Genomic DNA, 26355 nt, shown 5'->3' with positions numbered 1-26355 from the left:
AGATCACCCCATAAGTTAAATGGAGATGGCCAGACAACAGCTCTAAAGAGGTGAACACCAGCCGATGGCACGAGAGATTGGTCCATTGATTTGTAATGAATATCCACCAGCGTTCTTCCATCCACTCCCAGCCCTTGTGTGCACAAGTCGGTTGAAAGCCTTTATTGTATAGCCTCATGAGTTACACATCAACAGCGTGCTGCTAACGTCCCACATCCCATTTACGGACATCACCAACATTGTCTGGCTCACTTAGGTAGAACCCTAGCTGTGCATTGCTTATGGAGAGAAATATAAATGCAAAAAAAGGCTCAGGGTAGTAGGGATGGGAGGTAGCCAATCATAACCTGCCCTGCTGGTGAACTGCATAATCATGTGATGACATGAGCTTTCGGTTCAATAACAGCTTTAAAAAAACAGCAATGGAAGTGGAGGCTTGTCGGAATATAAAGGCTGAGGGGGCAAGCAGGTGCCTTTGAGCGCCGCAGATGTTTAGCGCATCAGACGAGCTCTCGTGCGAGATGAAGAGCGAGCGCGAGAGGCGAAAAGGCGAATATACACATGGCAAAACGGAAAAGGTTTTGTGAAGAGAAAGAACAGAACCCGAGAGGAGCGGCGCTCCAGAAAAAAACGATTGGGATGCACACTTCACAGGGTTGTGGAAACATCAGCCATGCCTCAGAGACTGTTTTGGCAGAGAGAGAGAAAAAGAGAGAGGGAAAATGTTACAGCTTTACCATCCCCTCCGCACCTGGGAACTGTCAAAGCATGCTTCACAACTTCTGTCCTAAAGGAGGGGCAGAGGCGCAGACACAATAACACTCATTTTCAGGCAAGTGTTCTGAAAAGGAGGGTTGAAGGAAGGTCTGTGTGCGCTGAATAGCCCTTGATGAGAGTCTAACGCACACTGCAATAGGTTAATCACTGGTAATCACAAAACAGGTGCTGAATATTTTTCGGTTCTGGCGCACGCTCGTCGGTACTCGGGAGCGTGAGGTTTAATTAATAGTAATGTCCTCTTTCGCAAGTTTTTTCCTTTTTGTTTGTTTTTTCCCCTCACTTTTTTCCAAAAGCCATGAAGCAAAACTGATTGCATCGGATCACCAAGAGCAAATTGCTTTTCCTCGGCAGAGGAGACAGGGAGAGGTGGAGGAGGGGGAGGAATAGAGGGACTTTGTCGTTTATCAGTAGCTCAAAACATTTGGGGCTATTCAGCTCGGTCTGAAAAAGCAGTAAAGACGCACTTTATGTCTAGGCCTGAACTCACTCGAAGGTCACTTCTCCTCAAAGTAAGAGTTGCATCAGCATCATAACATCAGTATCTAACATGATACAGTACACAAAAAATTGACCCTAGCTGTTGGGGTAGTACCCTTTGAAAAGGTCTTAATTTTATGTACAGATATGTATATATATGGTACCAATATGAATACGTGACAAAAGTGCAAAAGTTACTTACCCCATAGATGGGGTTAATTGTAACAGGCAGGGGGTTAGTTGTAACACTTGCTAAAAATTGAGTTTGCAGGCAAATATTTCAATACTATTTTGTCTATATACTTGAAGTGGATATTGTTTATATATCTGTCTATTATAGACAGCAGGGCTCCAGACTAACTTTTTTCACTAGGAGCACAGTGGCCCCAACTGGAAATTTTAGGGGCGCAACCAGAAAATTTAGGGGCACACACCGTAAATCAACATGCTAACCAAATATTCACATTTCTACTAATTTCCACTGTATTACTAATAAATGCTTGAATGATAGATGCAGAAAGTACAATGAGCTGTTTCTAATTCATTGTCACATCACAAAAAAAGGTGAAATTTACTGGTCGCACATGTGCGACTGGATGTAAAATTCAGTGGCACATTCTCAAATTTTGGTGGCAAAATGCCCCCATTTGGTGGCAGTCTGGAGCCCTGGACAGGTCTCTACACTATTTATCCCTCATCTAACCATAGTTCAATTGTAAATGGATACAAATGTCTAAATGTGTGAGAAAAAGCAGCACAATTATGACAAAAAATGTTTTTATATGTGACCCAGTCTGTAATAATCATACTACAGTTTCAAAATCAAATTCTGAGATAATGAGCATCAAAGTTTGATTTTAGCCTTTCATTTCATTATGATTTCAATCTTTGACGTGACCTTATTCAATCAATATTAAAGATATGAACAAAAATACATTTGACACACGATTTTTGATGAGACAGGCACATTTATTTTGTTGGCAGCCAGCAATCATTTGTGTGTAGCCTATTTAAAACAACGGCAAGAATTACGCTAACGTTGGCGGTTTTCATATCGTAAGTGCTGAAGGGTTTGTTGTAACACAGCGTTACAATGAACCCCGCTGGGTCAAAAAAATTTCAAGCCCACCAAAAAAGTTGCTAAGATCTGCAGACATATTTCAAAACGATGCTTTGTTTTAGTCAACAAGACACTGATTAATATCACATAGCATTGGATTTGGTATCTTACACACCCAACTTAGAAACCAAACAAAACATATTTACATATATGCCACCAAAACACTCTTTCATCAATAACTTGCTGGAAAACATTATAAATTTCCAATAATTTGCGCAAGAGCATCTTTTGGCAGCGTGAAAAAAACGGTAAAACAAAACGCTCAACCTTGTGCAACAATGTAAACAGTCCGTGTTACAACTAACCCCGCGTTAGTTTGTGCCCCGCGCACCTCTACTAATATGAACTTTTTAGGTGCAAAATGTACTTTTTGAAAGGGTACCACCCTAGTGACAGCTATGGACCATTTTTGTCTGACAGTGTATCTGATGTGGGAGCTGAACGTTTTATGTATCCTTCTTCTTTTTAAATTATGAAAAATCAGCCTTGTAATAAATTTGTAATTTCTGTTTTTCAAATAAACCATGTGTAGTTAAACTATACAAACATAATCCTTGTGAATACGAAGATAAGGTGGGAGAGGGGAGGTGCTTTGAGGATTCAATCAGCTCCGATGGGACTCTGGATTTATTTAATAAGAGGTTTAATCTATAAAACATGCTCTCATCGACAATTTCTACCCATTCATTTTCTGTAGAAGGACAAGACTGAATTAAATTGTGGACTTTAATGTGCTTCCTAGAATTCTTTAGAATGTGATTTAAAAACAGGGCTGGCTGAGTTATGAAGGGACAAGACAAGCACATAAAGCAACATTACACCCGACGCTCCTGCCTTGGGCAGTGAATAAAACTGACCATAAAGACAAACATATATACACTGCGATTTAAAGGATGTGAGCACTACAACAAGGTCTCCCTTTTTTTTAAAGCTAATGGGGATTTTTTTTAATGATTAAAAACATTATTCCTTCCTTAAATATTTTAGGATGCTTCAGTGTGTGTGCGCATGTGTGTGTGAGATGTTGCTCTACAAAACAGCATGGAGAATAATTGGAGGACGATATAGACTATGACATATTCAGGTCAAGAGCAAACATAAAGACTAGACTAAGAACGGCTAAGGATTTTCAAATAAAATACGAGTTTTATAATTAGACATTCGCAGGGCTACAGTTTGCCCTCACATCATCCATATATTGCCTAATCATGTTGTTTTAATCTCATCTCTGCATCTTAACTCTGTATTTTTCCATCTTTACCATCTGGCCTCTGGGTGCCTGACAAAGTCATTGATCATCTCGATTACACAGATGTTCAGATACGGCGGCCATGAAAAAACTTCAAATGATCTTGAAGTAGCTTAGTTACTGTATCACGATAAGAGTGAGCAATGTAGCACAAAGTGAACAGTTTTTTTAGTTGAGATTTTAAAATGGTCTGTGGACAAGCATACAAGCCTGAGCGTGCCAGTTTTATGGTGGGAGGTGAGGGGGCATCCTGGCAGCATCCAGATTTCTCCCAACAGTGCTCGTCTGCTGTGCGGCGTCCCAGTTGACCATTCATCAGCATTACAGAAGTACCGGGCCTGCCAGTGTGTCTCTGGAAGGCCATCCAGCCCAGTGCCCGACTCATTTATCAGGTCCGTAATAAAGACTAGGAGAGCATAGGCCTCATAGCCCCGCCAGAACCACAGCCAACGGAGTGTCTGTGCATAGCGGTCAAGGGGTCAAGCTGACAATCACCCTCCCTCTCCATCTTTCTTCTCAAGCACAGTCGAGCTTGACACACAAGGGTAATAGGGCACTGATGAACTGCTTATTGAGTGATATTATTGATACTAAAAGACAGGGTGCTACTGTGATGGTTTTTCCGGGCAGGATAAGCTGGAGTGGGAGGAAATGGGAATGACCCCGCCTCTATGGTGCTTCAGGTAATGGAGTCAAACTGTGGAATTCACCCACTTCTAGGGCTGATCTCCATTGAGTTGAATGGCGTGGTGGTAAAGTCAAGCCGTCACTGACACTTTCATGCTCTCAGTAATGGTGGGAGATGTCTGAATGCACACACTGCCTGAGGATAGATAGGTAGGTAGGTACTAGATAGATAGATAGATGGATAGATAGGACACATTTTAAGTGAGAGCAAGGTTACATCGTTTACCTTTTAAGATACATTGTTACATTTCCCTTCTGAGGGAACTCGCGCTGCGTCACTGCGGTGACACTTTGGGGAAGCATCTGAATGTGTATATCAAATTCAACCAATGGTGAGGCTTAACTACAGCAACTGAGTGATGTTGGAGCCAGGAAGTATAGCGCTATCTGAAATATTGCCAAAGACAGCGTTACAGGGACGCAGGAAGTATGGCAAAGGAGACGCAGCGTCTCGTTCCCTTCTCAGGGAACAACAGTAACATACGTAACCCGAGACGTTTTCATGTGTCAAACACAACTATGCAAAAAAACATTTTGGTATAAAACAACATTTGCATACAGAAGATATCAGCATTTAAAGCGAACAGTTTAGCACGTGTGCTTAAAAAGTCTAGAATTTTTATGATATTATCCTACACTACACAGGGAATATTGATGTTTTTTCCAGAAAACTTCTTACATAAAATAGATTCAAGCACTTTCAATGACGTGTGTATGCATGTATATTTTCAAAAACTTCCCCAGGGCCTTGAATCCCCCCCAAATCACAAACTTTCAAGAATTTCAAAGACCCATGGGAACCCTGTAGACAGAAAAGGTTCTTCTATGGCATTGCAAAGCGCCTTTATTTTTAAGAGTGTACTGTACACAGTAAATGTACTTATCTGTGTGTATCACAGCAGGGCCAAGTCAAAATTACCCATTGACCTTCATCTGTTTCTTGCATATGATATCATTTATTTGTGGGTGGTGGGCACTGCTTTTAGCATGTTGTTTATGCATGGTGCAAATGATGGAGCTGCGCATTAGTTAGAGTGCTTTTCAAGGTAAAGAACCAACGCAGCCATGGATCTTTAACACACATGCCCTGAAGGTGACTTATTAGAAATCAATTTCTCGTGCATCTCTCAAAGCAAAAGGTCAAAAAAATCTATTTATCAATACAGTACATAATCAATAACCAATGAAGGAAAAGTTGCAATTAGTAAAGACAGATTATATGCATCTGAGACAAAGGAAAAGGGAAAACAAGAAAGCTTTGCCTAATTCAATCAGTTAATGAGGAGCAATTTAAATGCTGTCAACTAAAACGATGAAGGACTTTGCATTTGCAAATAATTTTTTTTTTTCAGAATTATGAGGGGATTGTGACATGATTGCGACGAAATGTAATACCGAATTTGACAGATGAGAATTTTATTATTAAAGAATGAGAATCAAGACTGGTGTAACACATTGTGAAAATAACGCCTACATGTAAAACTGTGTAAATATGAGCCATGCCTATCAATAAAAAAACACTGATGTACAAAATTCTAGTCAATCGTACAGAAGATTTCTTTTTGAAGAAAAATGTCACTTGATAGGATAAAATAGAATTACAATAGTAAAACTGAGTGCTGTGCATCCCACATACAGTATTTATACTACAGTATGTAAGACATAGTAATGCTTCACAAACAACGGATTATCCTTTGTTTTGCTCACAGATGAAAAAAATGTCTGTGATTTACAGGTATATGATTAAAACAAAGAGCCCTGAGATATGCAAAACAGACAATAGTGCATCTTAAAAATGTTGCTGACTATGGCACGTTTGTGGTCCATACGATGTGGCGCGTATGGCATATTTAAGCATTTAGTAATATAGTTTGTTTTAAATTAGTACAGTAGTTTTAATAAATCATGGGTAAGTATACGTTACATTCAGGCAAGTAAATCTTTAACTAAAGGTAAAAGTAATCAAAACTGCACTGAAGAACTTATCCTGGTAATGGTGTGTGATTTAAAGAAAAGGTTTAGTATAAAATAGGTCTAACGTTAACACAAGATTACCATAAATATTTTAGCACCTTTGTCTATTAAAACCATATTGCAAATGTTTAACATTTACGTGTGATAAATCTATTTAAATTTTTTTTTTAAAGAAAAAAAGAGTAGGGCATGAAACTGTTGCTGCATGCTTGACCCCACATATAACATAAGTAAAAGGAAAATATGAAAACAGAGCAGCAGATCTGAAAAATTCACAGTATATTTTACTTTAAAATCATAGCTGATAAATGAGAGCCTTTACTTCAATCACACTGTGATTGGAAATTATGAAACCTGTTGAACCTTAAGGTTTTCACCTCAGCAGACATTATCACATTTTTGATATACTGAAATATCTATTTTAAAATCTGCTTAAAGATTCAGTGATCTGATATTAACTAAATGAAAGAAGTTACTGATAGAAGTAAATTCTAGATCTAGAAAGCTGCCAGCTTTAAATAGAATCAAAATATTTACTGCTATAAATAAACGTGAAATCAGAGCTTACAGTAAAAAGAAAAATCGTTGCTTTGACGTCCATTCTCTGTGTGCTTTATCACAATTCAGCTGCTGACTTTATGACTTACGAGTCCATCTGTTGTGCTACTGTATACGTTGTATGAGACTACATTTTTACTCCCGTAAAACCAAAGTGAAACATCTTAACCTCCTCAATACAAATCCGCTTCTTCAAATCCATGATTAAATGTACAATTAATGTACACTATGAGCAATTTGTTTCGCGCTCACACCATCTAACCGTCGGGGTCTGTGGAGCCGCGCGCACCCTCGTCCGTTATTCTCGCGGACGGTACAATAAGTATTTGCTACAAATTCCAAATTAATATCAGTTCTTACCTTGCCCTCGTGCGTTCACCACACCGCCAAATACAGCCAGAATAAGAACCATCATGTTTGCTTTGTAAATTCTCGAGTTCATGCTCTCGGCAACGGGTTCCTCTCACAGAAGAGAATATGTCCTTGTATTAAAACACTTTGCGAATAATTACAGAGGAGCGGGACACGAATGAGCCGCGAGACCTCCGCTGCACGCGCTGCGAGGAAGAAGCTGGCCGCGCGAGACGGGGTGCTCGGATGAGATTTGTAATTGTAAACGGAGGGAGAGAATGTTAAATTTGTGCGCGCGCTCTCGCTCGCTCGATGTTCTGTCAGCAGCTCTCAGACTGAGCTGTGTTTCAGCACCGCGGACAGCTCCTAGCGTCAGACACTGGAACAACTAAACGCAAACTTTCTACCGTACATAATCTAATAGTACTGTGCAGGGTGCATCTCTATCTTTCTCACTTCAAAGTCTTTCAATTTTCCACGAAGCCCCTTCCCTCACAATTTAACCCCAATAAAATATTTAAAGATAATTTAAAAGATGTATATGTTAAAAAAAAATAAACAAACACTAAGAAATATCTTGATATGTATTTGTTTTCTCTTTCATTCTTGTTTTGCATTATTCTAAACAATTTTAAGTGATTTTTAGGTCCCCTTGAAAGTTTGTTGAGGCCCCCTATTGGACCCCAGCCCCATGATTGAAAAACACTGTAAAAGTTCTCCCAATTAAATGCACTGGATATTACAGTCAATGCTAGATGCTGGGGGCCCTAAACAACTTTGTTAGGGGGCCCTGTCAGCGCCTTAAAACCCATTCACTGTCTCTGCTTAAATGTAGATATAAACAAAATGTTAACTAAAAACATGTTGTAGGCTATTATATTATCTTAAGCAAATTAAAGAGTACGGATAAAATAAAACCAAAACAGCTGTCAGAAAACGATAATAAACAACTCACCAGATTTTCCAATTTGTTTATAAACTAAGGTATGATCAAACTCCAAAGATAAACATACTAAAATACATCAATAATTCTATAATTATGTAAACTTTAGATGTAATGTGCATCTAAAATGCTAACAGGAGCCACAAAACAGCTTGCATGAATGAATGTGCTTATTTCTTTAACGCGTATGAAAGATTTTGATTATTCATGCGTACATTCCTAACAAAACACACCGGACTAATGTTGAATCTTGGGATTTGGAGTGAGTGTAATAAATCATTGCATGGTTAGTCAAGACTAAATTATAGGAATTTGAATCATGTGTTCTAAAATCTTTTCACTTCACCTTCATGGCGCTTTTTGTTTTTTTCTGCACCGGGCGGATATATTTAACCCAAATCCGTATATCAAGACGCATGTCTATAGGCACATTAACTGCATGCAGAGCTGCACAGACTGACTGACAACTTGAATTAAAGTGAGACTGTACTGCTTGTTATGCTTTTGAATGGCTCTCGCTGTGATGGATGTCAGCATTAACGCCCCCGGTACGCAACCCTCACATTCACCCGATTATTAACTGGACTACCTTTCCCATCATTCCCCGCGGCCGTTGTTCCCGCGGTTCCTGTTCCGGGTCAGCGGCTATTTAAACTGGGACTCTAGTACACTAACTTTGCGAAGACTTGTTTGCCTCGCAACATTACTGAGCGTTTTCTGGTATTTTCTCGTGTTTGCTTTCCTGGTGTTTATTTCGGACTGTCTTGTGGATTACTGTTGTTTGCCGCCTGTCCCTGACTTTGGATTGAATTACCATTTACGATTGTTCTCTGCCTGCCGATCTCGGATTGGTTTATTGCTTATGATCGTGCTCTGCCTGCCTCGACCACGGACTGTATTAACGTTTATGATTTACTGCTGTTGTGCCTTTGGCTTGTTTTCTGTTCATTGCTATCGCTGAACAATTAAGTATTGCAAATGGATCCACACTTGCCTGAGTCGTCACACTTGCGGCACAATGATGTCACTCGCCATCTGGTTTGTGCAGTGCCGGATGACGCTAAGAGCAAGGGGGCCCCCTAGTTGTTCAGGGCCCTACGCACCTTGCGTACTCTGCGTATAGGGAGGACCGGCTCTGATTACAGTACATTTTCAACTACTGAGTGTAGAATGCAGAAACTGCTATTATTTCCTATGCAATATCACCAAATCTTTTGTTGATTAACATATTAATTAAAAATGTTACTCAATCTAAAATATTGTATAGTTTAAAGACCTTAAAAGTGCACTTTTTACATTTACAAATCTAACAGACACTTTTATCCAAAGTGACAAAGTATACATTTTATTAGCATGTGTGTTTTCCATGGGCACCGAACCCATGACCTTTGCGCATACGTCAGAACTGTAACAATTGAGCTACAGAAACATTACACACTGTGCAAAAATAGTTGAGAAAATGTAAAAAAAAGTACGGCAACTCGATGCAGTAAGACTTTTGAGTTATCTCAAAAAATATTTTTTAGTAAAGATAAATTTAGCCTTTTTAGTAAACATAAATTTGTTTGTTCATGCAATGTTGATTGTTGTGTTTTGCTAATACAAGTATTCTTGTCACGGGTTGTGCAACCGTCACAGCAACTTAAACAAGAGTTACTGTTGTTGAGTTAAAGGGGGCATTTCACAAGACTTTTTTAAGATGTCAAATAAATCTTCGGTGTCCCCAGAGTATCTATGTGAAGTTCTAGCTCAAAATACCAAATAGATAATTTATTATAACATGTTAAAATTGCCACTTTATATGTGTGAGCAAAAATGTGCTGTTTTGGGTGTGACCTTTTAAATGCAAATGAGCTGATCTCTGCACTAAATGGCAGTGTTGTGGTTGGATAGTGCAGATTAAGGGGCGATATTATCCCCTTCTGACATCACAAGGGGAGCCAAATTTCAAAATGTATCTTTGCAAACAGGATGATTATGCTTATTTCATTCAGTAAACACAAAAACAATTCACCCCCTTCAACAAAAATAAAAAATCTTTGTTCAAGTTACTTTATTCTTTCTGCATTCTGAAGTTGTATTTTTTTACAGTGTACATATTTACACACTCGAAAGTAGTCTTTTGTACCTAAGAGTCCATATTAGCACCTCAAAGCTACATATTGGTAGCAAATGATATAAAATAATATAAAACATTTTGTGTAATTTGTTACTGACAGCATTTTTCAAAATAATAACTTTTTAATTATATGGCTTCTGCAAAAGAGCCACTTGTAAATACTTTAGATTGCTTTGTGGCAGTCTGCGTCTCCCTCAGGAATGTGTCATTTTGGTGAATAATAATTTCTAATTATAAGTAAACCATCATCCACAAACAAGAGAAGGGAAAAATAAAAACCTGAAAATATAGCTCTACTAAAATGACCTATACAATGACCTGCTCATCAGTTTCAATTATTTGCACTCCACATAGAGCTAAATGTTAAGGAAAGAAGAAACACTCATGAAATATACATGAGACAAGTCAGTGGACTTGTGGTAATAATATAGAAATGTTAAGTGATGCCGCAGTGCTTAGAAGTTATGAACGCTACCCACCAAATGTTAATGCAGTCCTCATCTGCAGGCCATTATTGGAATTATGTGAAGCCATCATCACCTTTTCATTCCCTCATATTTCCCTCTGAGCCCGCTTATGTTTATGTGGAAATGTTCTCTCTGTGTAATAATTACTATTTCAAGCTCAGTGGTGAAACAGAAACCGGTAATTATGATTGCACGCTGCAAAAGTAAGAATGCTCAATTTACGACCTGTTTAGACATAAACTTAACAAGGAGAAAATGATTGATTTCTTGATTGCAGCTGTTTGGTGGTAACTAGTTATACTGTTGCTTGTCTATTCACATGCATACGTTTTGCAAGAACAGAGCTATTCCCCTGAAGAACGACTGAGCCCGCAGTTCACTGAAGCGTTAAGGCCTGTGTCTACAAGCCAGTATCCTGAGGTTAAATTATCTTGCTAAGAGCTATGTGTCAGCGCTTAAACCAACAATCAGTTGAACCCAGAAACAAACTGTGCAAAACTGGTGCAGCAAATCATGGCCATTAAAAGCATTACTGATGACAAGAGGTACATGAGAATATAAATATAACACCACAACACTTTATTTCAAATTTACTGCAGGCCACGTTTAAAACAATGTAATAACGTCTAAATCACTTTGTCGGACTACAATATAAATTGCACTAGTAAAAAACTTTTATTTATATATATACACACATACAGTACTGTGCAAAAGTCTTAAAGGGCGTGTTGCAGGTTAAAATTTTCAACGAATTTGTGCAATTTGCTTGTTGATAATAAACATTTACCTTAAACTGTTATCCATTGTATTTTATGCTGTTGGGTATCACAAAAAGGAATATAATACGAAAAAGTACAGCGGTTTGCAACGATTCACCTTTCCCCCACAACGCACTGTATTACGTCATGTTGGGGAGAGAATTTACCAAAGCCGCTTTGAGAGCATTGAGAGTGACTAGAGAAACGAGTAAAGTACAGTTCTGATAGTGCAGATTATGGATAAATACACAGACAGACAGACAGGCTAGTATAGAGAGATAGGCAGACAGCATAACATTAGCATAACTTTGTGTAGAAAGTAAACAAACAATTAACATACTCGTGCGTGCTGGCTTGAGGGGGACCATGATCCTGCCTGAAATGGGTGTATGCGATCTTCAGCACAAACGGATTCAGGCAGGCCTGGAAGCTGAGTGAGGCACGTCACATCTGTTCGCTTTAAGCTTCTCAACCAGTGACCAAAACACACTTATTTCCTTACAGCCAGTAGCGGAATGGCAATCGGGAGAGTCAGGACTTTTCCCGGTGGGCCGGTCTGATAATAGTTATACACAGGGTGCGATTTGCCGGGGGGGATGCGTGGGATTTCCCCCTTTCTGGTCAATGTATCCCTGCCTCTGCTTAATTATTTTTATCCCCGGTGGGGATAAATTTATCCCCCCCTCAAAGTAATCAGTGCTACTACACTAGTGGCGAGACGGATCACAAAACTTATCACGGATCCGTGGTTTGATTAAAGTCAATTTTGTTTTAAAATGCGCTACTTTGGCTGGCTCTGATATAGCTGCCGCGCAGCCTCTCTGTATTCACCACTCTGAAGACTTGATCAATGTCCCGCCCACGGCGCTATCTGATTGGTTACAGATCCGGTTACACCAGCCTATCAACACTTGCGAGATGGTTATGGAGCTGTGTGTCGAAACGATGAAATGCAGCATATTCAGCCGCATATTAATAGAGCAGGAATAAAGATCAAAATCTGATTATCTGTTTATGATGACAAGCAGAGTTAGTGTCCCAGTCACACCACTGAGAATGGCCGAAGTTACACATGATAAATGCCGATGAGGCGTTTAGCGAGGCGCGGGCGCGTCCAGTTTGCGCAAATGAGAATAAGTGACTAACACATAATGCATCTGACTTTTCTATCATTTCACTGTAGCTCAGCATCGCGGTGTAAAGTTAATGTTATTACTTTAAAAGCAGCATTAAAACAGTTTCTACTGTAATGGTTTAACTTTGCAATCAATACATTGTTCATATTTATGTTTAATGTTTAACATATAGTTTTGCCATTCAAGATTTAATTCTTGCGTGTTTTTTCGTTGTGCATGATCACAGCTCATATGTGTGGGGAAAGATAAACTATTAGAGTAAAAATATTGTGTTAGGCTGCTTCATGAGTTAATATGAAAAAAGATTTTACAATTCCTGCAAATGCAGTGATGAGTTCATGTTCTCATGATTTATTTTTATGAATTAAAATGTTTTGAAATGTGCTGTGGACAGAGACGCATTATGTCAAGAATTATAAAAAATCGTCAATAAGCTCATAATTTGTGCTAAAATAGTATAAATGTTTAGTTTTAAAACCATTTTGAAAAGCTGGTTATATTTTTATGTTTCTGCGCAAGTTAAGCAGACAGTGAGGTTCGGGTTTGTTCCAATCAGAGCTCGTGAGCGGAGAGAGCATTTCTGAATATTAGAAATATTTTAATTAGAAATATATAAAAAATAATAATAATATTATAATATAAATTTTTGTTTAGGTCGGACAATGATTACCAAATTTCTCTCTCATATTGCTCTTCATAACCACTGAAAACAGTCAAAAAAGTTAAAATTAGTGGTGGGTACAAAATGACTCATGACGAAATATGGTGGGTACCCACTGTCGCCGAAATCGACGCCTATGAAAACATCCCCCCCTCTGTTTTTTTCACAAATCGCACCCTGGTTATACATTTCGAGTTATATTAGCAACACCGTCTGGCAGCGTGATGTGCGGCCGGTTCCCGCAGCCCGCTGGTCAAACTGTGCAGCCTCTCTGCTCAACAAAGTATATAAAAGTGCTCAACCCGTTCGGCAGGTGTAACCATGTAAAGGATTTATAAAAATAAGGTGATCAATGAGCAGTTCTTCCTCAAATGGCATAGACTGTCGTCCTCTTATCTGATGTAAAAAGCCGCCGAACGCCTGTTTATTGCAGTATGCATGTGGTCAGATCAGAGGGTGCTGCAGTTGCTGACCGCTGCTTCTGTGTATAAAATGATCGTGTGATTCGTTGATGATCGCATAAACAATATATCAAAGCATCCTTTTATTTCACAAAACAATATATTTTAGATTTTATTTGATAGACTAGTAAGTGTGGATAAAGGATGTATGGTGGTCAGGACATGAATGGATCAAATCAGCAGATTTGCGAAGTTTTATTTATCTCCACATAGATCATAAATAATAATTAGCATGGTAACTTTGCAGTATACCACATTATATATTTCCTACTATGTATATATGATTTCCATATTATATAGGTAAGTATTAAACAGCAATAAATGTCTCATCTATTTCTATGGCTCTGGCTGAGGCTTTCTCCACTTCTCCTCAACGTGACGTCATCGGCGAATTGCGTAAAAAAACGTTAATACCAAAACGTAAAAAAATTGTCAATTTTTGAGACATTTTAAAAATGATATAGATATCTTGAGTAATTTAAGTACCCATTAATCGATAGTGGTGGTTAACCTGCACGCCCTTTAAGCCACAACCACCAGACTTGTTGCTTTAGAAGTTTTAATCCATATTTATTTTTTTACTCTATTTTTTTAAGATACAAACAGAAAATACAGGAAATATGTTCAAAAAATAATAAAACACGTAACTTTCAGGACTAAATGTCTTTCAATAAGCATCATATGTGTTTAGTGTGACCTCTCTTGGCACAAACACAATTGTTAAATTGTTTTTAAATGAAGTAAAAAGACAAATTTCTTTAAAATTAGAAATTAGGATTTAATTTTATTTAGGTTTAAGAGATCCTGCAGTTTCCTGCTATTGCTCAAGTGTAAGGGAGTTTACCCTAAAAACATCAGTTTACATTTTATACAGTTTTTAATACTATACACATTTCCTGTATTTTCTGGATATATTCTATTAAAAACACTGAAAAATAATTATATATGATCACTATAACATTGTAATAACAACAAATCTAATTCTGGCATGGTGGCCCAAGACTTTTTACACAGTACTGTATATATATATATATATATATATATATATATATATATATATATATATATATATATATTAAACCACCTGCTGCGTATAAGAAAAATCATCAAAGTCAAGCCGACATAATGAAAACCATTTTCCTATGTAGCGATTAATTTCTGTAATAAATCATGACCACCATTCCACATTTATCTAAATTAATTAAACATCACATGCAGCCACATTAATCTCCACTTTAAACAATAATGCATGCAAAATTAAATGTTAAGGTCATCAAAGGAATGCAATTCTGGGTTTCACGCAGCTAGAAGGAAAGAAAAAGGTCATTCTTTATGAGTTGAAATTTGGATGCCTTAAGAGGACCATAGTAGCCCCTAAAAGTTGGTATTGTTTATTTCCTTTCAATTTCAATCAGTGGGGTATGTATACACTGAAAAAAATTATTCATTGAATTTAATGAATTTTTTTGGGGTGGGTGGTTGCAGTCAATTTGTTTAAGCTACATTTAAACAAAAAAGATTAGTAAAGTAAAATAAAATATAAAACTTTTGTTTAGATGTAGCTTGGATGGATTGGTTGCAACCACTTACCTTGAAAAAATTGATTGAATTCAATGAATAATTTTTTTCAGTGTACAGTGCATTACAGAATATGGCTAAAGCTACATAAAATGCCCAACTAACATGAGTAGTCTGTGACTTATTCAGCACATGTTTGAGATGTGAATTCCTTAGATGTACAGTAATTGGCTTTGCCTGCTGTTAGCGAGAGACTAATGGCAAGAAATGGTTCAGACATCTCCTGTATTTCAAGACCTCATATGTGCCATTTCAGAGGAATTCCTATCCTCTGCAAACATGCCTTTTTCAGGGACACAGTCTGCTTTAAAGGTGGTAATTTTTTGATTGCATGAGTGTGAGTGATTTATTTTTAATAGCTGCGTCACTTGATGTTACAAAACAATATTTCCATTCTCTTGCTTTTTGAGGCTATGGCCAAACAAACTGGAGAGTCCAGGGTTTAAACGGGTTTAATAAGAGTCCTTTCTACACGGCTGAGCCAACCCAGATAGGATGCGGCACTCATTTCCTGCCTGCTCATAGCCTGCCAATCACACTGTCACTGAGTGGCAAGCGTTGTGAATAAAGTTTAAATACTGTTTGCACTTGAGACGAGCTGCAACAAAAGCAACAAAACCCAGCCGACAATTCTCTTATGAACATTTAAATGTCTGAAACTGCAATACTGTGAACATTTTAAATTACTTACAGAACAACTCGAGAGCAGTCCTCTAGCACAGATAGTGTATCTAGTCTCATTCGTGTTCAACAAAGCTTGTCTTAACATGCCTCAAAAACAAAACCTCCATCATCCTTTTATCAGCAGCGCTAAGAAAGGCAATAATACACTTTCTACTCGAACCGTAATGAAATCTGCATTTCTGATCTCTCCACAATAATTGAGAACAGAATTTCTAACTGTCAAGACTCCGCAGTTCTTTCAACATCCGTGCTATAGGATCTCATCACCGTCAGGCGTCCTTATTCACCCGAGCAATCAACTCTCATCAAGCATCACCGCTCCATCTCTTCTGTTCAACTTCTTTCAACTAAATGCTATTTGAATAATTGAAATTCCGTGTACTTTACATCAAATAGCTACACAAAAGACAATCATCTTCAAACACTAGATGTCATGCAAAAAGCAGAGATTTGTTTTAGCTTTGGTTCTGCAGGACATATTTTTGTGTAATGTCAAACAAATGGTCAAAAAAATGGTCCAAAGGGGCACACCTATTCAAACAGTAAAAATTTGCAGCTAAAGAGTTCATATTAGTACATCAAAGGTACATATGAAGAGTTTGGTTCCAAAACGCGATAAACGCCATTTAAAAAAAAAATAGTTGCTGCCAAAATCAGTATTGTATCTGGTCAGTATTAAAAAGTAAATTCTTAATTTTATGCAAAATCCGCCGGTTTATCCTGTCATAGTTTCTCTCTTTTTTCCAAACCGCGATGAACGGCAGTCTTCCTTCTCTGCAGAATGCAATAAATCTGCTCAACAAATCACAGCGCATCATTCCACGCATTGTAAACAACAGTGGCGGTGCTTTGAATACACACATAATCCTAGTTTTCCTCATCTACTTTGTACTTTGTGATCAACAAACAAACAAAAACACTATAATAATTTGATGGCATTGATAAACCTGTGGTGGTTTTCTGTGGCGTTGAAGAAACCTAAGCCATCAAAATCGAATAATTGACATTTTCCATCGCACTCAGGCGAGGGAAAAATGCCGGATGTTGCTTGTTCTCCCGACATCAAGCTTCTGTCATACTAACACATTGACCCCAGAGGATCTTATAAAAACTTTCCATTATTTTACTCCAAGTCAACGAAAATCGAGCAGGACCAAAATATTTTACAGCTGATCGCTGTCAATAAAGTTCAGCGACGACGTCCAAAGGATGACAGCAGCAATGACGGTGTTCTTTATATGACAAAGTAAGTGTTTTGATTAATGCCAATAATGTTAATTTTTTTTAATCAGTGTATACCACTTCTCAACTAAATTAATATAACATAGCGAAGATAAATGCAGATTTATATATTGATTCAATAAATGTATTGCATTTTGCAAAAAAAAGTTTTTATAATAAATCTTTGAAAATCAAATTATGAATTAGAATTTTTTATGTAATTATAACCTAAAGAGGCAATGTGAAAGTTTGTAACCGAAAATAGTGGTTTTCATCTTGTCACTTTCTTGGTATAGAAAACACATTTTTACCCAAATTAGTCAAAATGGATTTAATGCGTTTTGAAACAGAACTCTTCATATAGTGTCACCAAATAAATATCTGAACCTAAATGGAACATTTTAGGAACTAAAGGGTATTGCCCCAGTGACAGCTTGGGACCATTTTTTTCTAAGAGTGTACAGTAGGTCCTTGTGGCCAAACCACAAACTGAGCAGTTCGCATGCTTGTTCTTGATGAGGTAATTCCGTCTGAAAGAGCCATCTGGCAAAGCAACAAAACCAAATACAAACAACACCCTTGCTATCCAAGAGCTCATTTCACAATGTGCTACATCATACAGTATGTTTTTTATGTACGTCTCTGCATTGTACATGTCATAAGCAAATGGCCTTCCTTTTATTGTTTATGACATACAAGGAGTATATCTGCATTCTGTATTTGTTGTCTTGTGAATCCTGAGGCAGAGAGAATGACTCATGACCGAAACATTTGGAAATAATAATCCCAGTGGCTACTAAAGCAATATCACACAACCAAAGAGACCATATATCAGCCCAGCTGTGATTCGACTGCAGGCACGAGGCCACAGGTGATCTCAGCAGGCATATATGTGACCGTAGCAGCACCATTGGGAGTGTGATATTGCTTTTATATACAACATTTTAACGAATAATGGAAAGTGGGTATATAGGCTTGGAGTGTCCAGAAAATCCTATTCACGCACACTTTCAAAATGCCCAGCAAGCCTCCATTAGTAATCTTAACAACATCAATGCATCATTAAAAATTAAAAATATTTTGCTGAAACACTGGTTACTATCTGAAAAAGATGGATGCACTCTAAAAGAAAGCTGGGTTATTTTAAACCAAGCGTTGGGTTAAAAGGAATGAACCCAAGCTGAACCCAATGGGTTGTAATTTAACCGATGCTGGGTTATTTCAACCCAAAATGCTGGGTTGTTTTAATCCATTGTTGGGTAAAATATTAACATTTTCTGGGTTCATTTTTAAACGCGAAGTTTGTCACAACATGTATGCCCATCATGTGTTTGGTTCGTAATTTCAAAATATGTGTTCTGCGCATCGAGTGAACCTACATGCATCACGTGTCTTGTCAAAATAAGTGTCTGCTGCAGACGCGTCTAAAGGGTTTATGATAAAAGAGATGCTCGCGTTTATACTGGCATAATCTCATGCGTAATCAGAGTTTACTGTTAAGTGAGTGTCTTGCATGTATTTTATAAACGTGAGCGTCTCTTTTATCATAAACGGTTTTGACGCGTGTGCAACAGGCACTTATTTTGACAAAACAAGTAATGCACATGGTTCATATGACGCAACAAACACATATGTTGAAAACAGGAGCAACACACATGACACTCAAAAACACTTATTTTAAATTTGCACCCCTCGGATGAGCAGTCACGGGCCGCCACTGGGATCTAGTATCAAGCAGTCTGTCTGCGTGGCTGGTCTCACGCATAAATGCAGGGGCAAGCATAAAGCATCTAGCTTGAGGGGAAATGAAAGCCTTGCACCGTGGCGACATCTGTCTTGAAGAAAAATTGTCACAATTGGCATTTTTGTGTTTTCTGACCTGTTTAAAAAAAGATCAACACAAACAAAAGCAAGCAGAAAATTAAACTTAAGATAGTTTGGGCAGAAATAAAAAACAATGAATCTGCAACTTTACTGCACCAGCGTGTCACAGTCTTACAGAGGTCTTATTCAGTACATCAATACATCAATACACCAAGCAGAAAGTTACAAACTCTAGAAACACAAACCATCATGCTCCAATATATACCTCTATGGACATTAAACAAAATCTAAAACTAGGGTTGCCGACTCAGCTTTTGGGGAGTTACTGTACCTTACTGCAGCTCTAAACCACTTTAATACACCCTGATGAACTGGTTTAGATTTGGGTTGGAGTTCATCTCTACAGAAAGGCAGCTCTCAAGAAGCAGAGTTTGTTACCCCAACCTAAAATAACAACAGATTTATTTCCAAAGCCACAATTTTTTTTTTAAATTGGAGTGAAATGAATTCAGACCAAAATCCCTCAGGCTCCAATAAGAAGACAGCGCATAAACTACATAACTGTATTTCTCAACCCAGTGCACTCACAGACTACAGTGCTGAACTGTCAGAAGACCATTTTTTGCTGTCAGAAGTCTCTGGTTATTCCAGAAATGCATCTGTGAGCAGATAGTGACCCTAAGCTGCAGTCGGCAGTGCACAGACATACATAAACCTCACATCAAAAGGTAAAGGGCAACGCTCAGCAGAGCAGATATAGGAGTGCCTCGGGTGAAGGGACCTGCTCTTTCTCTACACACTACAATGTTGTGGTCATATTGTACAGGAGACAGAGCTTCGGACCATCCTCACGAGCCTCGGCCAATTGGGGTCAGTCAGTGTTGGATCTACTGCAGCATTTGAAAATGCTGGGAAAACCTGACCTTTTAAAGACTGATCAACAGTGGTACAGCCAAAGAAGCATAAAAATCAGAAGATGATTGATGGTTTAAACACAATTATGACTAGTGGGGTTACCAACTAAATATTCTGTCCTGGTTAGAAAAAAAATCCGATTTACATTAGAGATCCAACCTGTTACTGTACATCCAAACAAGCAACAGGTACATCTATACCACAAACATCTGAAACAAAAATGTGAAAGAAGCATTGGCACAGTATGATAAAGATAATGCAGGGAATTGATAAAGGACCACAAAGCTTTGAGTAGTGAGACCTCAGAGTTAATGTTAGTCTGGTAACACTTCATGCCTCCTGGAAAAAACTAAAGGAAGCTTAAATACACCTCCAACCATGTTTCAGTTTGACCTCCCTCCCCATCTGGGACTCTTGCTCCCCTCTGTACAGTATGTGCAGTAGTGTGAGTGGTAGTGATTTTACCCCTGAGATGTTTCTAAACGGTGCATGTGGTGATGGTCTGTATCTAAATAATTGAAGACACTCACGCATTTCATTTTGGGATTTTGCAGCACAGTATGGGGGATTCTGCTGCCTGCACTTCAACTCATGTATACTGTAAATATACAGTAAGTTTAAGTCTTCCGTGAGTGCACTTGATATACATTTACATGCATATATACATAAATACATGTGAATGTGCATAGGTGTTTGTGGAGAAAATACTAATAAAAATGCAATGAGAGAAAGAGATACACACTATCGGTAAAGGATCGTTTGACTAAAATGCATGATCTTAAAAACCTAAAAGCAAAATTTGTTTATATTCCAAACTAATTTTATTATATTAAGCACTGTATTTACAGAAATTAAAGCGTGTGTCTAAAACCATTTCATGCATTCTCACTCTAGGCAAAAAGCAGTTGGCCGTATAATGAAGTATTTCTGTGCCGAATGCACTTCGCTAGGGTGCGTACAAGTTTTTCGGGACGTTTTTTTCCGAACACGAGAGATTTGTATGTAACAATCTTGCTTTATTTCTTTTATGGGCAATTTCAGTGCTGGAAGAACAGTAGAAGACCTAATATGGGCACTTCACCAAGAGCAGACAAAAAATTAACGTCAACAAAGAAATGTTTTTGTTTGTGGGGAAATTTAAGTTGTTCAGCATCCTAATAAAGCCAGCATTATGGAAAAATGTATAATTTGTTTATCCGGGGGTTGTGCAAGTGTGTTTATTCAAAGCTGGATTTTGTTGAAATGGGCAATCCCAACGTTCATGAGTCGCAGGCCTTAAGAAAAACTGCACCAAATGTCTGTGTTTCGTTGGCTATTATTGTGTAAGTGCATATAATGTAAACAACATAAACATGTAGGGAATCATAAAGTGTCCGATAGTTGGATAATGTTTTGTGTGTTGCTTGCTCGTGACTCGCTCCACTCGTAGTATGCCTTGGCTTGGTATTTTCTGGGAAAAAGGCAGTCCAGCTGATCTGAGATATGAAGGATGCAATACTACTCTATAGGTATTCAAGATTAACATTAGATTAGCAAAAACACTGTGTGTGTCACGATTGCCACACACGAGAGACAAGGAGTACAAGGCAGTACAAAGAAGTACAAGGAAGTCGTTTTAACAACATAAACAGGTTTAAATACAGAACTAACTTGGGGTATACAAACATTACTAAGAAAATACATAGACGAGATCCAACCGAGACAAAGGGAAAATACGAGGCTTAAATACACAGTGATAATGACAACAGGTGACAACAGCAATTAAACAAATGAGGGTAGGTAATGATGATGAAAGATTAATATAATGATTAAATAAAGTCCAGACTATGACAGTGTGTTATGTGACCTTTATATTTGTGCCAACATATTTACATATTATTTAATTTCATTACTAATAAATAATTTGTTTTAAATAGATGACTTTGCCTAAAGAATCTATAAAACAGCCACAGTTGGAAACTCCTTCAATACAGTTTAAACAGGTTTAAAGCTACTTTGAAGGTACTAAAATATACTTTTCTATTTTGGGGAGAGAGAGATAGAACGAAAGAGAGAGAGAATGCCTCTCCTTAAAGATTCAAGGTAATCCCATTCTCCGTGGGTGATCCCCAACACAACATTTTCTTACAAAAGAACAGCCATTTCAACTGGCATCAACGAGGCCACGAGGAGATTAAACAGTTTAATCCCACGTCAATTCATACACAACACACAGCCAAATTAAGTCATTAGCTCTGCATTAATAGCAGGGAAGCCAATTACAAATGAACGTAAGAGCTCAGAGAAGCATTAACTCTTAGACTGTGATCTTCCACACATGAACCCCAAATTCAATTTTGTTTATGCTCCAAAAGAAACCTGGACGACCCGAAGAACTCGCAGTAATGCAAGCCACTCCTAATGCATTATTTATAGGTCTTAAGTTATTCATTAGACACGATTGGGGACAATCCCATTCTGTAGGCGTGGAAGACCATGAATATTAACAAGGGAGATTTGATATTTAAACATGGCGTGGAATAAATCGGTGGGAGTAAATGCCAAGTGAATAGCACAGCGCGTTAGTTAAAGCGTGCCAGGTCTTGCATCATGCCTCTTGTTATTCTGAAGCATGACCTTTCCATTGGAAGAATGCCAGTTTCTTTGCTTTCGGTTTTTGAACATTTTAAAAGTTACATTATAAATTACTGAATTAAAGGTGATAAGAATCCATACAATGTGTTACAATGTTTTCTGATATTTTACATGTCCATTAACAACCCTAGGATTTGTCCCCAGAATGAAATGGTCTATTATTACCTTATTTAAAAAAAGAAAAAGTCATGAATAATAATGTTGAGCTCTGCTCTGATTGGCTGTTTCTCGGAACGGCTCATTTCAGTAGCTCTGTGTGTGTGCAAACAGACCTCATGTTTGAGCCTGTATCAGACGAAGATACAGATTTTGAGGAATAACCAATTATTCTATAATTGGAAATGGATGTTTCTGAGTGGTAAGTTCGTGTTTTTTCAGTATGGACCTGCAAATGTAACTGTAACGTCAATAGTAGAACCTAAAATCTAGCACAGTGGTTCTCAAACTTTTTCAGCGTGCGGCCCCCCTTTTGTATGGCGCATTCCTTCGCGGCCCCCCAAAGAAAATTTATGACAAGAAACTGTTTTAAAACTCAACTTTTGATTAAACAAAACATATTAAATGATACGAAGTAGTGCTGTTGGTTAGTAGTCTTATTATTTTTTTTGGCTTAATTGCAAAGAATTCATGATAAATTAATTTATTTTATAAAATGTCATAAAACTGGGGCCCCCCTGGCACCATCTCGCGGGCCCCAGTTTGAGAACCACTGATCTAGCATATAGCAATAACTAGCATATAACGCTAACTTAGCACTCACAACTTTGTTTTTAGCAATGTCACAACATTGTACTTAATTTTAATGTGTAATTTAATGTTGGGGTGTACATCACGATTGTAACGTCACAGTCGGTGTTATGTTGAGATTGGCTTTTGCATGCACAAGGTTTACATAAGAAGGAGGAAACAATTGCGTTTTAGGATCACCATATGTCATTACCATATGTCATAACAATCGCGTTTTAGGCTCACCATTATGTACAGAACTCTTATTTATCGTATCTATGCCAAGCTAAATACAGTTTTACATTCTACGACACCTTTAAAATAAAAACTAAAAAAAATAGAGTAGAAATAGAAAGAATACTGTAATTTTCCACACTCAAAGTATAATAAGGCCAAGTCTATCCACTTTTTCCCAATTTCTCCTTGTTCCATCACGGCCATCCCGTGCCATCAAGGACCCCATGTGGGATGCTCTGCACTTCCGTTTAGTATTTGTAACAGATTACCACCTCCGTAAGAGCTATCCAGGTCACTCGGTAATGCATTAAAAGCTGCAATTCTGCTTATGCGAACAAGCAAAGCATAATGGGTAAAAAAGTTGGATAGTCACACAAATAACATAATTATCTTTCCTTAGAAAGAAATAATCCAACAAAACTGTTTTCCTGTCGCTCCCTTGTTATTTGCTTTACTTCTTCCACCGAGCTAAAAACACACAGCAATTCCTGATGAGTGTGCATATCAACTATCAAGTAGCAATGTGACAGCACCTTTATCCCTCAGGCAGTAAAATCAGCATCAGCATCATTTTCTGCACTCAAATAGTTATTGATGTTGAGACATGGTGATGTTCATGAGATTGTCCTGACACTGCAGTTTAAACGCTGCTGTACGGCAAGGCAGTAAACCCTAAAAATGCTTAAGAGGCTTGTGATACATCATGTCAGAGGAAGACTGTACGTGCCCACACCACAAAGGGCCTTTCAGGAAATAAACTTTCACTGCCTGCAGATGCTGGTTCTGGGGTCCCAGCAAGGGTCTGGCTCATAAAGAACACGAGGCGTCGTATTTTTTCACTAGCTGCGTTTCTGCCCAGCTGTGTGCTCAGTCAGCGAGCTTTACAGTCACAGATGTAATTATACAGCAGCTTAGCAGCTCGAACAATGAAACAGCCTGTTCACCGTTTACAGCCTCCCAACTCCCACTCATAAAATAATATGCCAAAATCAATACGCTTCCAGATATGTCTCAGAAGGCTGATAGATCTCGGCGAGAGTGCCGGTCTGATGGCACACAAATCCAGCCTAACAAGCTGAAGGGGAAGAGAGGGGTTAATTGGAATGTTGGAGCCATCCTTCAAAAGATGGAAAATGAACTGTATCAACTACAGATGAAAGAGAGGAATCTTGATAGTACACAAACAACATTAAAACATCATAACTCTCTCAGACACGGGTCATGCCAGTTAAGATTTAACAATTCTAAGTATATAGGCCAAATAAATATTGCTAAATTAAATCAGTTTCTTTAATAGACGGTTAGTGAACTTCTGGTCCCTAAGCCAGGCAAGAATTTAAGGACCTGTAGCAAACATTGTATACATTAATTTTACACTGTAACGTTAGCGCAGTATAATAGTTGATACACGTTGGATACGATATATAAATGAAGGTAATTTACTTGTTATTTATTTCCCTTGGTATCAGAAATAAACTACTGTAAAAGGACTCTGTTGTTATTGATTCTAAGTGGGAGTCTAGTCCACAAAAGCAGTCTGTTTATGTTGTTACTAACAATTATGAACTGATGGACTGCTTCGGGGTGGACTAAAACTGTGTTTACTGCAATGGCTGAAAGTACGGTATGTGACCTGCATGCTACATTTTTTTTTAACATAAAAGTAATATGACTACAGACAAAAACAAAGAAAACGGCATTTTCAAAACCTGTTTGCATGCAGTACTAAAGTGGAAATCACAAAGCATACTCTTCCAGATTATCTATGGGGAAGATCAGACTACATCTGTCCATGACAGGCCTCAGCAGCGGGAGGGGCAGGACCATCTGACCCTCTCCAGACCAACCATCCACAGGATCCATCTGTTCAGCCTGCTACTGACTCCACAGTGCCATGTCACACACAGAGATACCCAGACACAACCCTGCTAGACACATCACTTCCTCATGCTGCATCAGCCTGATCTCTCTTACATTTCAACATCACAAGTATTGGTCATTCTACAAAAAAGGTGGAAATGCTTGTCCCTTGCTTTTGCAGACCCCTTAATCATTTAATTTGACCTAATAATTCCATAATGATATATATTTAATAAATATAGACTGTCCTTAAAATGATGAGAGAGTTTATTTGTTTCATTTTTTTTTCTTTTTTAAACTTTTTTTAAATGTCTGGGGCCTCATTTATAAACGTTGCGTACGCACAAAAGAAGGCGTACGCCACTCTCTACGCAATAGTTGTTATTAATAAAAAGCAAACTTGACGGGAAAATGTGCTGTCCGTCACGCAAGCTCTGACCCAGGCGTACGCACAAAAACGGGTGAAATGAGAAATGGCGACACCGTCGGCAGATGGAAGAAACACGTGAAAGTGAAAGTAAAAATGACAACACTACCTCTCATAAATAACATGAAGATTTCACAAAGCAAGTCTTACAATTAACAGCCTACACGAACACCCATTTGATCGATTAGCAGTGAAACAAAATAAATAAATAAATAAATCGAAAATTACAACAAAAATTCAAATGAACACATATTTGCTAAAAGAAAAGTGAAATTTGTTCTGCAATAATATTGGCATGTTGTGCAATTCATCCTCATAAAGAATATAGTTAACAGAACGAAATAATGTACAAAACTGATATTCTCGTCAATGTGTCCGTCTGGCGGAGCAGATATAGATGCAATTACATAGACAGATAGATAGATAATTAAGGAGATATATAGTTAGATAGATAGATAGATAAATAAATAGATAGATGTATTAATTGTCCACTGGGGAAAGTTGTTTT

General features: G+C 38.0%; 1 protein-coding gene across 7 annotated transcripts in view; it reads right to left on the bottom strand.

Moving 5' to 3' along the window:
• Positions 1–26355, bottom strand: part of sez6b (seizure related 6 homolog b) — a 287195-nt gene that overhangs the window by 257586 nt on the left and 3254 nt on the right. For 3 of the 7 annotated variants that reach the window (XM_055196548.2, XM_055196545.2, XM_055196550.2), the window contains exon 1: positions 7206–7549. The exons of 1 other annotated variant lie outside the window; for it this stretch is intronic. In XM_055196548.2, coding sequence (XP_055052523.2) covers positions 7206–7287 — 82 coding nt within the window. In that variant the 5' untranslated portion in view covers positions 7288–7549. Of the gene's footprint in view, positions 1–7205; positions 7551–26355 lie in introns of those variants that run through there. 3 more of the 7 variants (XR_008642430.2, XR_008642429.2, XM_055196547.2) reach the window with 2 other exon arrangements.

This window comes from Misgurnus anguillicaudatus, chromosome 24 (genome assembly GCF_027580225.2).
Source record: "Misgurnus anguillicaudatus chromosome 24, ASM2758022v2, whole genome shotgun sequence".
Taxonomy (NCBI): domain Eukaryota; kingdom Metazoa; phylum Chordata; class Actinopteri; order Cypriniformes; family Cobitidae; genus Misgurnus; species Misgurnus anguillicaudatus.
Note: the sequence above shows the minus strand (reverse complement) of the source record. Positions and strands in the feature narration are given on the sequence as shown.